The sequence below is a fragment of the Raphanus sativus genome, chromosome 5, assembly GCF_000801105.2.
Source record: "Raphanus sativus cultivar WK10039 chromosome 5, ASM80110v3, whole genome shotgun sequence".
Classification (NCBI taxonomy): Eukaryota; Viridiplantae; Streptophyta; class Magnoliopsida; order Brassicales; family Brassicaceae; genus Raphanus; species Raphanus sativus.
The window spans coordinates 10,275,111-10,290,794 of NC_079515.1; the positions used below are offsets into that span (position 1 = coordinate 10,275,111).

Sequence of the window (15,684 nt, forward strand, 5' to 3'; positions counted from 1 at the left end):
ATCATTTATTTTAAAATTTTGTGAATTAAAAAAAATGAATCATAAGTTTTAGTTGAACCAAAATAATAACCATGAAAGTCATCCAAAGTCCAAACCATTTCAGACATTAGGATACTTATTTTCGATAATATATTTGTTGCATCATCTTTAATTCCGTTTCCTAATTAAACAATTAATGCAATCATTTATCATAATGCCTGTTTTAAAAACATTTTTTTAATTTTAAAAAAGCACAATGTTATATAGTACTGCTTTAATATATGTGGGCTGTGTTTAAGATTGTACTCTTAAAAGACCTCAAAATTTAATCTTGAGAGTTGTATTGAACCAAATTATAATTTAATTTGGTTAAGTGGGTTAAAAAATAAGAACCGAAGACTTTTTTAGGTTCTGTTTAATAATTTAACTGCTTCTTTTTCACATCCACTTCGACGACAGAACAAATACACAGCCACCGACTAAGAAAACTGAAACACTTCGCATCTCTCTCTGATCTCCGGCGATAGAGACCTTCGCACTTCATTCTCCCTTCACCACCGCTTCGTTCTCCCACCACCCATCCCCTACGCATATATCTCCTCTGCCGCATCTCATCGAGATCACCACCACCAACCATCTCTCTTCCTTCTCTTTCAACTATTCGATCTCACTCCGTTCAACATATCACCTTCCTTCTCCTCAAACCAATCCCTCTTTCTCCACAACACGATCGCCGCCGCACCATCCTCCTCCACCACCTTTCGAATTACCGTCCTCTCAACTGCCGCAAGGAGCGAAACAACTCTCTTTGATCAATCAGTATGAGATATAAGAGAAACGAAGCGAAAATGAGTTCAAGGGGAGGAATCTCACACCTATTTATACAGAACCCAACACCGCCTCTAAGATGGAAAAGACCTTTGAAGACACATCGTGGGGAGCCAATCAATGAATTTATGTTGAAGCTATTAAACAGACTGTTTCATGTCGTGAGATGAAGCGCAAAGGTCACCGTCTCACCGCCGCACGTCATCGATCCACTCGTATTAGGGTTAGAGGCAACTGCAACTTAAGCAGGCCGGATCAATCACACAATATCGAAGCCCAAACACACCAATACACGGTTCAAGCCTAAGCTACCATCACTTAAATGATACGGTACGTTTTAGACACGTGTCAGAACCTCCTTCTTCGACTTAGTGACGTGGCACAACAGGAGGGAAGGAACATTTTTTTATATATATAGATTTGAATTTTTTGAAGTGTATTTGAAAAAAAATCATTTCAAAAAGAAAAATATTTGGAAATCTAAACTCAAAGCTGTTAGATATCTGTTAAATTTTTTTCACTTTAGTTTTTCATATATTTTAAGCAGATTAAAATAATGGTTTATTTGCGAAGTAGCCATATTTCACCAACAAATTAAGAAAATAACATTGATTTTAACGTTATTAGTTCTTATAGCATTTTTGCAATATTTTCTCAGTTCTGTCCTTCTTTTGAACCAGTTGCCAGTCATAGAAGATAAAATTGTGATCAATAATTATAGTGACTACTGTGAAGTTAGTGGTCACTGCGGTGGTAGTGGTTATCGAAGATGTGAAAACATGATATTGGTTATGGCACCGGTGGTGGCAATGACTACGAAATAATAAAGTTTTTAGCAATTTGGATATTGATCCACGAGATACATTCAAGTTAGCCGAAACTGAGTCTCAGCTTTGGAAAGAAGCGCAAGAGTTCAGTTCTCAGAAGCTAGAATCTTCTAGGACTTCAACAATCGCGCAGGTCCCAGATATTCCAGGACGATGGTGCTTCTCGGACGGTTCATGGAAGGATAAGGAGAGGTTTTCAGGTCAGGGATGGTACAATACTTTGGAAGGATTCGATGGTTTGATGGAAGCAAGGAACACAAGAGCGACCTTATCTCCTTTACACTCAGAGATTGAGGCTCTTATCTAGTCAATGGAATGTATGAGGAATTTGAGGCAGTATAATGTTACTTTTGCAATGGATTGTTCGCAGTTGGTGAAGATGGTTTCGGAACCAGATGAATGGCCAGCCTTTGCAAATTATTTTGACGATATAAGAAGTTTGAAGAATAGTTTTACTTCTTCGGAGATTATCCATGTACCCAGGATAAGAAATAAGAAGACAGATGGTCTTGCAAGCAGTGCAAAAAAGCAATCGTCTTATGTCGTCCACATAGATACGGATCTTCCAATTTGGTTAACAGAGTCAATATGAGTCTGTAATGTTGCTGACAAAAAAAAAGATTTCTGTTTATTAATTTCTCATTAAAAACCTTTACAATAATTAAGAATTTTTGGGTATCACAGGACAGCTCCTTGTTGTTCTTTCGAGTTTTCTTTATAATGAGTTTTTCCTCTAATTTACTTTTAAAAATTTATGGTGTAATTAAAGTTTATACTAGTTAGATTTTTTTTTTAGGGTAAACATCTTTTAGTTAGAGATTATGTTACCGTAAATATTGTACTGTTTAAACGTTTGAGCATCCAAAACTCCTCGTCTGCAAATATTTTTCTAACTGGTGTAACTGAATAAAAAATTTTGAATTTAACTGCTTCATTGTAATTTAACGTGAAAAGTAAGATAAGCTTGAATAAAATTAGTTGGTATTAGTTTAAAACTTTTTTAAAAATTTAAAAATATTTAACACATTAAATATAGAGCATATATTCTAAAGTGACAGAAAATCGATAAAAATACATATTCAAAAAAATAAAACGTATATAAAAAATTAGAATATAAGCTTTGCCATGTTTAGAACATTTCTTACATGTAAGAACTAGTCCTAGAACTTATTATCCGGGATCTCGATTCGATCCAAGATCCGCCTCGAAAATAGAATATCTAGAACGTCCAGTAAAATCAAAGATCCGTTAAAACCGAATCCGGATCCGGATATCTTAATTTTTAGGTCCAGATACCCAGATACCCGGATCCGGATCCGTATTTATAATATATATTAAACTTTTTAATTTTATTAATAATGATATTTGATATATTAATATTTATTCATAAACTAGTTTTATAATATTATATTTAATTTTTTAAATATTATATTCATATTTATATTTATAAATCTTGTATAAATATTTAATTTTTGTATTATTTTAGAACTTTCATATTTTTAAAAATATTATTTTTAATTTATTAATTATTTTTACGAATCCGAATCCAGATCTGGTTATCGCGGGTAGTATGATATATAGACGAATATCCGGATACCTGGACGCTCTGAATCCGGATACAGATACTAAATCCATGAACCTGATGTATCCGAATCCAGATTCGGATATCCAAATTTTTTTGGATATCTGGATCCGTCTCAGCCCTAGTAAGAACTGTTGTTTTTCCTATAACATATGACAAAGTAAAAACTTTTAGTATATATTGTATTTTATAAATAACAAAGGTCTTTGGTTAAAATTAAGACAAACAATCTCTCTATATTTAGATAAATGATAGAGAAAACTTTACGATATGAATTATAACTTTTATAAAACAATGGACATAGTGTTGCGATGGTTGAATGGGGTAAATCAAGTGTGTGTTCTTTGCAACTCCTCTCCGGAATCTCGAGATCACATGATCTTTGATTGTCCTTACTCTTCAGAAGTGTGAGAGTTTCTCACAAAAAGGAATACTTAAAAGAGCTTACTCTACTCATTGGACTGAAGTTAAAAAGATAGTCTCTGATAATTGCAAGGAGGTGGAGAAAGAGTTCTGCCTAAGATATGTTAGTGATCAATGGTTCAACTGTGGCTGTAAAATTTTAGTTGTAGGTAAGTTGGTTATAGCTGTATAGTTGTTATTATAGATTTTCCAGCAGCGACTTTTGCAGTAGTTAAATTTATTGTAATTGTAAGCTATATGCTGTAGATATTTCAAAATAAAATATGTGATGTATATATAAAATAATTATTTTTATCAACTAAAATAATTTATATTAATTTTATAAATAATCAAAGTTTACTGTTATTTAAGATGTGATATGTAAATAATATTTATGTTATTTAAAATATTTCAATAATATTTAAAACACACAGAATTAAATTAAATATTTATAGATGTTTTAATTATGATTATCTAATTGATTTGATATTATAGATAGTTTTTTTCATTTTACAGTTTCTACCACATATAAAACAAAGATGTATGATTTTTGTATAAAATACATAAGAGAAAAAATTGTTTTTTTGCTGTAGTTTTAAAATTAAAGCTAAAGTATGATTGTTAAAAATTAATAGAAATTTGTTGTATATTTTAATTTTCAAAAATAAAGCTACAACATGATTGATAAAATTTAGTGATTTAAAAATAAATAAAGCTAAAGTAAAGAAATACAATACAACCAATCATCCACGTTATGCAAAGCACAATCATTTGCTGTGGCAGTAGAGGAACAAAAGAAGATATGGGGAGCCTCATATGCAGGTTCAAGTGTTCAAAAAAGATTGTTGAAAAAAGCATCAGGAACAAGTTTAGCTTGAGCAGCAAGAATGGTCCCAAGAAACTTAGAGGAATTCTTTCTTTTTGGTTTGGCATTAGAGAGTAAGAATTAGCATGAGCAAAACAAATTTCTAATCCTTGAAACACTTAGATTTAAAAGATTTTTTTTTATAAACACCAATTTAACATTCATTCAGAAAAAAACTTTTATAAAATGTATAAAATAAGTTAATACCTATCTTATTCTTGTAAAAAAAAATATAATATATATTCTAACAAATTTAGATTCAAAATTTTAAATTTATTTTTGGAAATCAATTTTTGTATATCAAAATTGTATATGATTTATAATGATTATTAATGATTAGTTTTGTTATTATGTGAATAATCTATTCTATTTAAAACTGACTAATTAGAAGAAAAAAAAGTATAAATGAACAAAGACTCTCTAACCTTTTTTTTTTTTTTTGATCAACAACGACTCTCTAACCTATTTTACGGTTTTACCTATTAAAAATCCTCGAGTCAGGTTTCATTCTTCCATAGAAGATCAGATAGAATCGATAGTTGCTTGAAGGTAAAGAATCAAGATCCACGAACCTCGTCTTCGCAGCAATTGAGGATGGTCGGAGGCAATAACGCCAAGTCAACGCCGCAAAAGCCTCCACCAACAACGTCCTCCGCTCCCACCTCCGCCGCCGCCGCCCCTTCTTCTTCCCATCACCGTAAATCTCGTTGGGGTTCAAACAACAACGATGGTGGTGGAAGCAGTAAGACCAAGCCGAAAATCCCCGATAAGAAACTCACGAATCCTCCTCCGAACCCTAGCCAATCCCGTCCCAATCCAACACCTTCCTCTTCATCATCGCGTCCCGCTTTACCCGCGCCCGCTCAATTCGCTTTCCCAGATCCGTCGTCGGCGGCGGCGCTCGGCGCACCTCCCGCGCCGACTTACGGGTTCCATATGCTCGAGCGTCGCACCATCGTCCTCGTTGACGGGAGCGTCCGATCGTACTTCGCGCTTCCTCCTAATTACCGTGATTTCCCTCCCAAACCACCCCGTCTCCCCGATCCGGCTGCTAATAATAGATTCATCGGATCCGAGTTCGGTAGATTCCCTCCTGAGTTCAGAGATCAGAGGCAGTGGGATCGTCCCGAAGGCTCGATGAAACGGAAACATCCAGGGGAAGAGGAGATTGATAGAGATGAATTGCTGAGACAAAGACAGCAGTTTATGCGGTTTGCTGCGAATCCTAATGATCAGTCATCGTTTATGGCGGCTGGTACGAGTAGAGAAGATGCTAGAGCGGCTAAGCATATGCGGGTGGTAGGATCTAGCAGGGATGAGAATGGAGGTCAGGTCGATCAGGTTGCGTTCAAGAAAGCGTTTCTTGATTTGGTTAAGCGGATTTACGAGGACCCCTTGGAGAAGAAGAGCTACTTGGAGAACGGCAGGAAAGGGCGGCTTCAGTGTCTCGTCTGTGGCAGGTTTGATGGCTTTCTTCTATCTGTGTCTTGTGTTTGTTTTTTGCTGGAGACTCTTATTGCCTTGTTCTTGATGGTTTCTTTAATTGGTCAGTCGTGTCGTAGATGGATCAATGAGTATGAACAAAAGTAAAGAGAGAACACTAAAATACCTTCAGAACGTTGCACTTATCTTGACATGGTTTTGTGCTTGTGATGTTAGCTAAATGTGTAGCATTCCTGAGTAGCTTAACGTTGTTGTTTGCTAATGTAGTTAATGAAACTTTTCTTCTATAACAATGCAGCAGTAACTTGCATATGCTTATATTGATTACTCATATTCGATGTTTTGGGTTTACTCTCTATTGAATTGCCTCTTAGATAATTCAATTGAGCTATTTTACTTTGATATTAGGTGTTATTTAACTTTGTTGTTATCTCCTTCGTCTCTAATGCTCCTTGGACTGCTCTTTTGTATCTCATATTTTTAAAAATCTAATCTTTGTTCTACATCATATTAATTGTTTCTGGGCATCTTTCGACTCAAGTTATTAGTCCTTGCATTTCTGCAGGATTAATTTTAATACTTGGTCCAATATAATGGTAGTTTTCTTGCAGCTGTTTAAAATCAGTGTGCTGATATGTCCATGCTAACTGGGTATGATAGGCACCCGCATTACTTATTATTTATCTCAGGATTATTTATATTTCACACAAAGTATCAAATAATATGCAGCTCTTATTGATAGGCACCCGCATTACTTACTATTTATCTCAGGATTAATTTATATTTCACACAATGTATCAAATAATATGCAGCTCTTATTGATAGTGACCCTTAAATCAGTTTTCTGTTATCACTAAATAATGTGCTTACTCTCCCTCACTGCTGTAACTCGTGATTCATGAATCCAGCATGTTAAGTTGGCCGACTTCGTATTCTTAACTTTTTAGGTGATGTAGATATTGTAACTATAGGCACTTCCATCTAAATTTTAATCCAGCTTGATAACTAGATGGAGGTTGTCAACTAGTTTGGTATGATGAATTGCATGGTCGCTTAGATGGCCGTTCCAATTAGTGCCAAGGATGACCTATTTTTGAATGCTCTTTCATGTCACAGAATAAGCTTCTTTGGATGTAAAAGCTTACGATGAAGTTCTCTAAAGCCTTCCATAGTTATCTATGTATTTTCCAACTCTTTTGCTATGTTATGATGGTACTCCAGATATTTATGTGTGTTTTATCTATGTTATGTGTTTTCCTTGCATCATTTATAACCCTATTCTATAGCTTCGGGCTTATTCAATGCACATTTTCGTTTTAATAAACTGATTTGTGGATGTTACTACACATCTAATCATATAGTTTTTGGTGATTCTGATTTTCCTGAGATTAAAATCTCAGACTATTGTATGCAGAATTTGTTTGGTGAATCTGAATGAGTGTTTCCAATTCGACTTCTGCTTAAACACAGGTCTCCTAAAGACGTCCAGGATACACATGGTTTGGTAATGCACACATACTATTGCGATGATGCTAGCTCACGTGTGCATCACTTAGGCCTACACAAAGCTTTATGTGTATTGATGGGATGGAATTTCTCAAAGCCCCCTGATAATTCGAAGGCATACCAGAATCTACCTGCGGAAATGGTAGCAATCAATCAAGACGAGCTGATTCTATGGCCACCTCATATTATTGTTCACAATACTAGTACAGGGAAGGGTAAAGATGGGCGTATGGAAGGTCTTGGAAGCAAAAGAATGGATGACAGAATTAGAGGTACAACATGCGGCAAAGTTTATATATCTGCACCTTAGGATTCTCTTTGCTTTTAGTCTCGTTCTTTTTACGTAAAGTAGGTTATCTCCATCAGTTCGACTTATAGATGAGTCCCTTACTCTTAATGATTTGGCATCTGATTGTTATCTCAGATCTGTGCCACCAAAATCATTTCCTTGATCTTTCAGAAGAAAGTTCAGGGTCCAAATCCCTACTTTTTTTTTGCTAACACTAGAAGGATGCCCCAAACGGTGTTCTTAAGTAATAGTCTTGCATCTAACATTATCTTATTATCATCTAACTTTCATTCTCAGAATCTCAGGGACATTCTTCCTTCAGTTTCCTTGGATCCCTTTTGTGAATTGGAAACAGCTATTACTTGCCATAGAATAATATGCTGTACTTTCTTTAACTACTTCTAATAACATAGTCTAGTAAATTGTGGTCTAAGAAGTATATAAGCTTCTTTAACAGAACTTTGTTACGTCATCATTTTCCCTAGCCTTTTCTATAGGAACGTTAGCTTCTAGTTTCGGAACTTCCGCGTGTTTCACATTAGGTTCCAAAATGTTCAATGTGATTAGGCTAATGATTGGTGTGCACAAAACCAGTATGTAGCTATAGGCCTTATCGATGATACATTTTTGCTGCCTTGGTTTTGATGTCTATCTGCATTTACAGAGCTAAAATTCAACGTTTGGAAATCAAGGGCACTGTATGGAAGAGACGGTCATTTGGGAATCACCCTCTTTAAGTTTGCGGGAGATGATTCAGGGCTCAGGGAAGCTTTGAGAGTGGCTGAATACTTTGAGAAGACGAACCGTGGGCGTAAAAGTTGGGCCGGGTTACAGCCATTTACTCCAAGCAATGATGATGAGAAAAACCCTAGTCTTATGGAAGTTGATGGTAAGACAGGTGAGAAAAGGAGGGTCCTTTATGGTTATCTGGCGACCGTAAAAGACTTGGACAAAGTCGATATGGAGACAAAGAAGAAGACCACAATCGAGAGCCTAAGAGAACTCGCAGGATCAAAGTGAATTTACAGGTCTCCTCCAGAAGGTACACTTTAATTTCAGGGTATTTATTACCTACTGAATCTGTATGTTAGTCATAAGCGAAGTTTTAGTTTGTTTTTTTTAATTATCATTTGAATAAATTTCTTGGTTCTCTTGATCCTTTGATTCAGTGATCACATTGCATATAGACTAATATGGGTGTGGGATGATATACTATACGAGCTTCTGTTTAACAACAGTAAATTGTGATTGATGCTTTTGAGTTTTGATGTAGCTGTTCATTTTTATTTTATTTTCTTTCTTCTTTCCCTTTTGGTTGTCATCTTGTTCGTTTGGCTTTAGCCAGCTAATAAAAACTAACACCTATACATATTCATAGTCCTATGGTTGCTTATGTTTTCTCTGCTAAAAGAGATGCGAGTGTTAAGCCAACCAATGGTGTCTTAGTGCCTTTTGTATATGTATTTGATATATATGACATTGAGTTAGTGTTGTCCTGCTTTTTATATTGGTACTTGAGCAATATAAACAGCAGGTGTTCTGATGCCTACGCAAGGTAATAACTTCTGTGTTTTTTTTATTCAAGAGAAAAAAAACTGCTGTCGCCAATCTTAATAAGTGTACCAATATAACTTCTTTGTGTTTAAAATTCTATGAATTGGAATGAAAATGAAAAGCAGACAAGAAGAAGCATATTGTATCCTCTGGGTGCTTTGCTTTAGCCACTAGAAATATATGATCTTGTTTCTCCTTTTCACGTTATTTACGTCTGTTTAATTGACAAGTTCGGTAGAGAAGGGTTTAATGATTTTTTACTCTACTTTTGTGTGCTGACTTCACCTAATACGTTGAATCATAGTGACTCTTGACCAAAAATTTCTTTCCTGTTTTCATTTGTCGACTCCGTCTACATCATTTGTCGACTCCGTCTACATCATTTGTCGTGATTAGAAAGATATATATAACTAATTTTCAGACCCGTGACTTGTGTTAGAGAAGGGCATCAATTCGTCTTATGGATTGATGACAAAAGATTCTGCAGTGGTGTACAAAAAAAATATTGATGACAACAGATATATCTCATTAGCATTATTATATCAAAATTCATATAGATGAATATAAAATTTCACCATTTGATTGATTTATTTCAAGGTTGCCGACAATTAATGTTTATCAACGTACATAGGATCATATTGTGGCCACTGCCCACCATGATAAGAACTAGCCGGCCGGATATTGCTTTTAAAAATTTACAACCTATAGGACAAAATACTTTGTGTAGTGGGTAAGAGTTAACTGCATATTATAATCAGACTTTCTAACGAAAACATATGAAAAAAGACTCGAGATGGTGCAAAATGTGTCTTATTCATGTTACTATAAGACTAGCTAGTCTAACTAGACTAATGTCATGTCAATCCAGTGCATGAATTTAGATCATTGTCCATTATGCATTTGATTTCTCCCTACAACATTTTCAAAATTCTCTCCTTTTTCTGTAAATTGTGAGCAGTAAACGGGGGTTATAGACGTCCACTGCGGACCCATTTATTTATATAGCCAGTTCCATATTTCGTCTCATTCTAATTGTGTTTTGTCGCTTTAATTTTAATAATAGTTAAGAACTAAATAGTTAATGAGTAAGGATGTTTCAATAATTGTTCATCTGTCATTGTCCCGTTTTACATTTTGTACATATCCACAGAAAAAGTTTTTTTTTAGCATATGTCAATTCTAATGATGCAAAAAAAACGAGGTAACTTTAATAATTCAAATTGTAGTAATGGGGATACACAGAGGTTTCAAGTGAAGAATCCAGGAGCTAATCGCTCTTTTGATCATCTCATTGTATAAACTTTTTAGCCTAAAAAAAAAGACTTTTCCCTTCTTCAACAAAACTATAATTATATCCTTCAACATATGCGCACCATTCATCATCTAATCTAATCACATTATAAACAGGCGCTTTGATGAAATTAATACCTTTCGTCTCCATCTTATTGAAATCTCAAAAACCGGTTTGTTAACCACAGTATCACAAAACCGGTACGATTTTAGTCTTAAAACCGGTTCAATTTACGTGGTAAACCCAACCCTGGCTGGCTTCTTCTCTTCTTCGTCACTACCCTCTGCGCCGCGCTCTCTCTCTCTCTCTCTCTCGATCTTTCTGTTACCTAAGCCAGCAAAGAGCTTCTACGATCTTCCTCCTGTGGTTTCGCTTCTAAAAGGTAAGTTCCCTATTATCTTGTTGAAACAAGCGCCTTCTATCCCGATCAAGCTTCTTCGATGTTCCCAGAAAATTAAACCTAGACTAGTCGAAACCAAACATCTCCTAGTTATGGAATCGTTGACATCGAAACCCTAATTTCCATCTTGTATGTTTAGGATAAAAGTATATGTAATTTATTATTTGTATGTAGATTGCTTCTGATGGATTATTGTGTGCACATATTATACGATTTGAGTTCGATTCAGATGCATTAGTATTACTTGTCATGTTCTTGGACTGATTCCATAAGTTGGTCTGATCTTGATCTGATATAGTAGAGTGTACAGAAGCAATGGCGAGCGGTGGCGGCAGCAGCTTGAGAGAGCCACCGAACGAGCAAGCGGTTCTGAACATGTACGAGTCCATGAGATCAGAGCTGAGCCAGATCTATTCCAACATCACCGACCTCGAGATGCAAGTCAGCGAACACTCTCTCGTCATCAACGCAATCCAGCCTCTCGACCAGTCTAGGAAATGCTTCCGCATGATTGGAGGCGTTCTCGTGGAGAGAACCGTCAGAGAGGTCCTCCCAGCTGTCCAGCGCAACAAGGAAGGGCTCGAGGAGGTTGTGAGGAAGCTTTACGAGACGTTGGAGAAGAAGAAGAAAGATATGAGTGAGTTTGAAGCTAAGTATCAGATCAGGCTAAGGAAGCAGGACGATTCCAAGGAAGAGGGTAATAACAAAAAGGAAGGTAATGCTCAAGGTGTTCTTGTCGGCGCTGCTGCTGCTGCTGCCACTTCCAGCCAGTAAAACTTTCTTCCTTCTTTATAACTCTTGTATCTTCTTTAATGGTGTTTTGCTAAGAGTTTCTCTGGAATGTTTTGCATGTTACGAAACTTAGTAGACTGGAGACTTGCCAATTTATAAATCAGTTTTGTGTTATGCTTTCTTATAAAGTTATTCATCATCCATCTTTATCCACTAAGCGAGAGAGTTATGGAAAAGCTTTAACTTAAACATGAAAGTCTCCATGTTTGGAACCCCTTTAACATTATGTTTTGAACAGACAGAACAAAAACAAGAACAGAAATAAAACCTTGACGATATTACAACATCACTAGTTCCTTGATTTATAAGAAAAGCTTTATTACAACCATCTCTTTTCATATATCTGCCTTCTCGTTAAGCCTAGCTGCGGCGGTAACAGAAGCGGCCACACCACCTGGATGAGTAGTCAGATTAGGGTTGTTCCTCAGCTCAGCGCTCACTATTCCCTCTGCATCCTGCCTCGTCACAGCTTTATCCGCCTGTAACTTCCCCGTCGCACCCTACAAATCCGGTTCAAAAAAACATTTAACACAATGTTCAAAACTCACGAGTTGAAATTATTCGAAAACTAGAGTTCAACCGCCAAAACATCGACGAGCTTTATTTTGTCTTCGTCACGGTCCACAGTAGCGTTGTGATTCGCTGCTGATTGAGCTGAAGCAGCTATTCCACCGGGAGCGATAACGTTGGTGCCAGAAGCTCTGACCTCAGCCGCTTGGATCGCTGCTGCATCGCTCTGATCCACCGGTTTGTTTCCAGCGGTTTGTACAGCTGCCTCCAATGCTTCTCCTATTGTTATCGCACTCTGCAAACCTAGTCCCAACGTTTCAGCGTCTATAGCCGCCGTAGTCGCCACAGGCCTGGGTTCCACGTATTGTCCAACGACCTATCAATAAAAAAATCTTGATAACGTTACATAACAAGAAAAAATTTCGGAAAAAACAATATAATAGTCTTGAAAATGATCCCTTGTGGACCTGTCCACCGACGAATTCTGTGGTGACACGTGCACCAGGGACGTCGGTTTGCGCCACGGTGACGCCATGTTCAGCCGCGACGTCGGTTGCGTCGCCTTGATGGACGAAGCCACCACGTCTGTTGGCAGTGGCTGCAGACTGCATGACGGCGGCTGAACCGCCTTTTTGAGTGTGTCCGAAGACGCGCGTCTCGGCTGCTTGCATCATGTTTGCATCCTCGGGCGCTATGGTCTTATCGGCTAGCTCCCCGGAGACCTCGAAAACGTCTCCGTATTTCACCGGCTCTTGTGGCCTACGTGGTTGCTCTTGTTGACTCATCTCTCTCTCCGATGTTTTTGATTGTGTGTGTTACAAGTTACACAGCTCGTGGAGAGAAGGGAGTATAAAAAGAGGAGGCACATGAGTTGTGAGACCAACGTTACGAGACTTTGACACTTGTCAGTGACGTGACTAAGGGAGACACGTGTCAGGTTTCCAAGTCTAAAGCATGATGATAAAGCATAATCTCATAGATGAATCGGACCGATTAAGAACCTATTCTAGCAATCTTCGTGCATCGTCCACGTTTGCAGTCGAAGAAAAGATCACGACAAGAAAAGGTTGAAAAAGAAGTCAAACAATCTTTCTGAACTCAAGTCAAATAACAAAATCTTTGTCGTTATGGCAAACTCAAAAACTTTCCCTATTTTCTCGGGATCTCTCTCTTTTTCTGGTCATTTCCATTTTAGGAAAAACAGAGTTTACAATAATAATAACACTGCATTTTCATTAGACGTTTCTATTTTTTCTTTCTCTTTTGTGTTCCCATACGCAAAATCTTCCGGTATCTGTTCTCCGTTAAACGGAGCAACAAGGCGGAAGAACCATTTTGTCTTCGGTCGGAACGAGACCCTTTTTGGTTCTCCGGCCGAAGATATGGGAACCGGAGGGAAAACGTTCGACGCTCACGTGATCCCGGCCACGTATCATCACAAGCACGTGCGTCCTATGGCCGGCGACGACTCTGATCTCCGGAGAGGCATCGGAGAGCTTCTTTCGCGGTGGGGAGGGCTTCAGATGGCCGTGAAGAATAAGTGGGGAGGCAACGATTCTCTTGAGAAATCTCAAGAGCTTGCTCACCATCTTTTTCATCTCTTGTCTCAAACAAATGGTTCGTTTTGCTTTTCCTTAATCTTCAAATGTTCGGTGTATTGATATGAAGTTATGATCATGAGCAGTAATTACGGTGGATGAGATAGAGAGTTTTCTACATGAGAGCTTGCTTCTTTCTTTCAACACAGAGATGGAAGATGGCAGCATTGAAGAGGTCCCTATTTTTCATTTTGTTATATTTAAAATGTGATTATTTACTTGTAAACTAAATTTATGGTCGTGTGATTGGTTAGGTAGCTGAACAATTGATGATACTTCATGAAGAGAGTTGTTTGCATGGGAGTCATTAAGCCAAAGATGAATGGATTAATTAGTTTTGGTGGGTGGGCTATTTGATCGTCCTTTTTGTATAATGTAAACTATAGATATGACAATTTGGTTGATGACAAGATGTGATTAGTTGAGATATTATAGAATATATGAATCCAAGTTTATGTTTATTTGATATGTAAGCATTCGTAATTCTGATAAAACAGTTTCGCCTCATGTAATTCAATTTCAAATTAACTGGTTAGATACTTCATCACCACTTCTTTTTATGACTGTTACAGTCTCACTGTGATTCTTTTTTGTTCCCTCCATCTTTTAAGATGGTTTGATTATCCTTCTTTCACTACAAGAAAAACATAGTATTGAAACAGGTTACCTCACTATTGTACTGAAGGAACTCTGCAACAAAAGCTTCAAACAACATCTACCTGTCTTTACCTGTGACAGATATATGATTCTGGCTCATCTATTATTGCATATTTAGGTAATACTCTGTCTCAAGCATATTCTTAAGCGTTTCTTGATTCAGATGAGAGTAGTGAGTCATCGGAAACACTGCTGGAGAGGAAGAAAATAGATGAAGTATTTCTCAAGGATCATATAACCCCCTCAGGTTTTGCGGTTTCTGGTTATGTGTGTCTAGAAGCCATTTCCGCAATTATCCCATTGATATTCCCACCATTGAAATGGTTCTTTGTCCTCTGTTCAGTAGATCCTGGACTGATCTGTGGTGACGGAATATGGACAATACTGTCTGCGATTCTTTCTATCTTATGAACCAATCCACCCATCTGTACGTACTTTGGACCATCAATGTTTTTGTGCATTACAGAAAATGTCTCCAGAACACAGGAACTAAAGTACCAATACACGCTGATCTTAATGTATATTTTTTTTCTTAATCTTGAGGACATGTTTATGAAATGGATCATTCCTTTTTTACTTCGTGCCCTTAATACATGTTCAGAATAATACAAATAAAGGTACCAAAAATCCAAGCAGTTAATAAAATATCCTCTAGACTTAAATGATGCTTCATAGATCGATAACAGGAATGTTAGTGGTCTAGGGTGGAGTCTTAAAAATCAAATGGATACTGAATCATTCGGACTGTGCACATGTAAACTCCTACCAATTATAAGATACCTGTAAAGAGAGACTAATAAGTGTGGTAGCATTTGTCCTTATTGGATCTTCTCTACCCTTTGATATCCTTTCATTAGTCTTCATAGGGCCTGTTGTCGAAGTCTTCTCTGTCTTCAGCTATGTCAGGGCAATACCTTTGAGAAATAATCTCAACTTGTTCTGCAAATGTTTTGGTTCCAGGTAAACCGATATGACGCACCATCTGGTCCTACCGACTCCTACAAACATCTCCATCTCGATTCTCCACAAGATCATCCCAATCCACGTCGTCGACACAAGCAGCATCCAGATTCGTAAGCTCGTCCAAGAGCCTATAGTCATCAACGTTAGCCCATATCCCCTTCGCCACCATAGGTGACGTCCACTGATCATACCATTTAC

The 15,684-nt window shown here is 37.1% G+C and overlaps 5 protein-coding genes across 7 annotated transcripts in view; 4 read left to right on the plus strand and 1 right to left on the minus strand.

Moving 5' to 3' along the window:
• Window positions 1–4,917: 4,917 nt before the first annotated feature.
• Window positions 4,918–9,012, plus strand: LOC108862349 (uncharacterized). The gene is made up of 3 exons (XM_018636448.2): window positions 4,918–5,943; window positions 7,397–7,704; window positions 8,386–9,012. The coding sequence occupies exons 1-3, from the start codon at window positions 5,078–5,080 to the stop codon at window positions 8,739–8,741; spliced, it is 1,530 nt and encodes a 509-aa protein (XP_018491950.1). The 5' UTR covers window positions 4,918–5,077; the 3' UTR covers window positions 8,742–9,012.
• Window positions 9,013–10,699: 1,687 nt separating this feature from the next.
• LOC108862351 (prefoldin subunit 2) lies at window positions 10,700–11,872 on the plus strand. Of its 3 annotated transcripts, none has more exons than XM_018636453.2 (2): window positions 10,700–10,948; window positions 11,277–11,872. In XM_018636453.2, exon 2 carries the CDS (start codon window positions 11,282–11,284, stop codon window positions 11,738–11,740), a length of 459 nt encoding a protein of 152 aa, XP_018491955.1. In that variant the 5' UTR covers window positions 10,700–10,948; window positions 11,277–11,281; the 3' UTR covers window positions 11,741–11,872. The 3 variants fall into 3 exon arrangements, with proteins under 3 accessions (XP_018491955.1, XP_018491953.1, XP_018491952.1); XM_018636451.2 differs by having other exon boundaries at window positions 10,705–10,948; window positions 11,268–11,872; XM_018636450.2 differs by having other exon boundaries at window positions 10,707–10,948; window positions 11,265–11,872.
• Window positions 11,873–11,936: 64 nt separating this feature from the next.
• LOC108862350 (late embryogenesis abundant protein 31) lies at window positions 11,937–13,108 on the minus strand. The gene is made up of 3 exons (XM_018636449.2): window positions 12,736–13,108; window positions 12,339–12,644; window positions 11,937–12,258 (listed from the first exon to the last, which is right to left on the minus strand). Exons 1-3 carry the CDS (start codon window positions 13,051–13,053, stop codon window positions 12,094–12,096), a joined length of 789 nt encoding a protein of 262 aa, XP_018491951.1. The 5' UTR covers window positions 13,054–13,108; the 3' UTR covers window positions 11,937–12,093.
• Window positions 13,109–13,436: 328 nt separating this feature from the next.
• Window positions 13,437–15,684, plus strand: part of LOC108863517 (CRC domain-containing protein TSO1) — a 92,981-nt gene continuing 90,733 nt past the window's right edge. The window contains exon 1 of the mRNA XM_057010201.1: window positions 13,437–13,446. The gene's annotated coding sequence lies outside the window, so the exon portion shown is untranslated. The remainder of the gene's footprint in view (window positions 13,447–15,684) is intronic.
• LOC108858179 (uncharacterized) lies at window positions 13,513–14,317 on the plus strand. Its single transcript, XM_018632143.2, has 3 exons — window positions 13,513–13,885; window positions 13,953–14,041; window positions 14,121–14,317. Exons 1-3 carry the CDS (start codon window positions 13,651–13,653, stop codon window positions 14,175–14,177), a joined length of 381 nt encoding a protein of 126 aa, XP_018487645.1. The 5' UTR covers window positions 13,513–13,650; the 3' UTR covers window positions 14,178–14,317.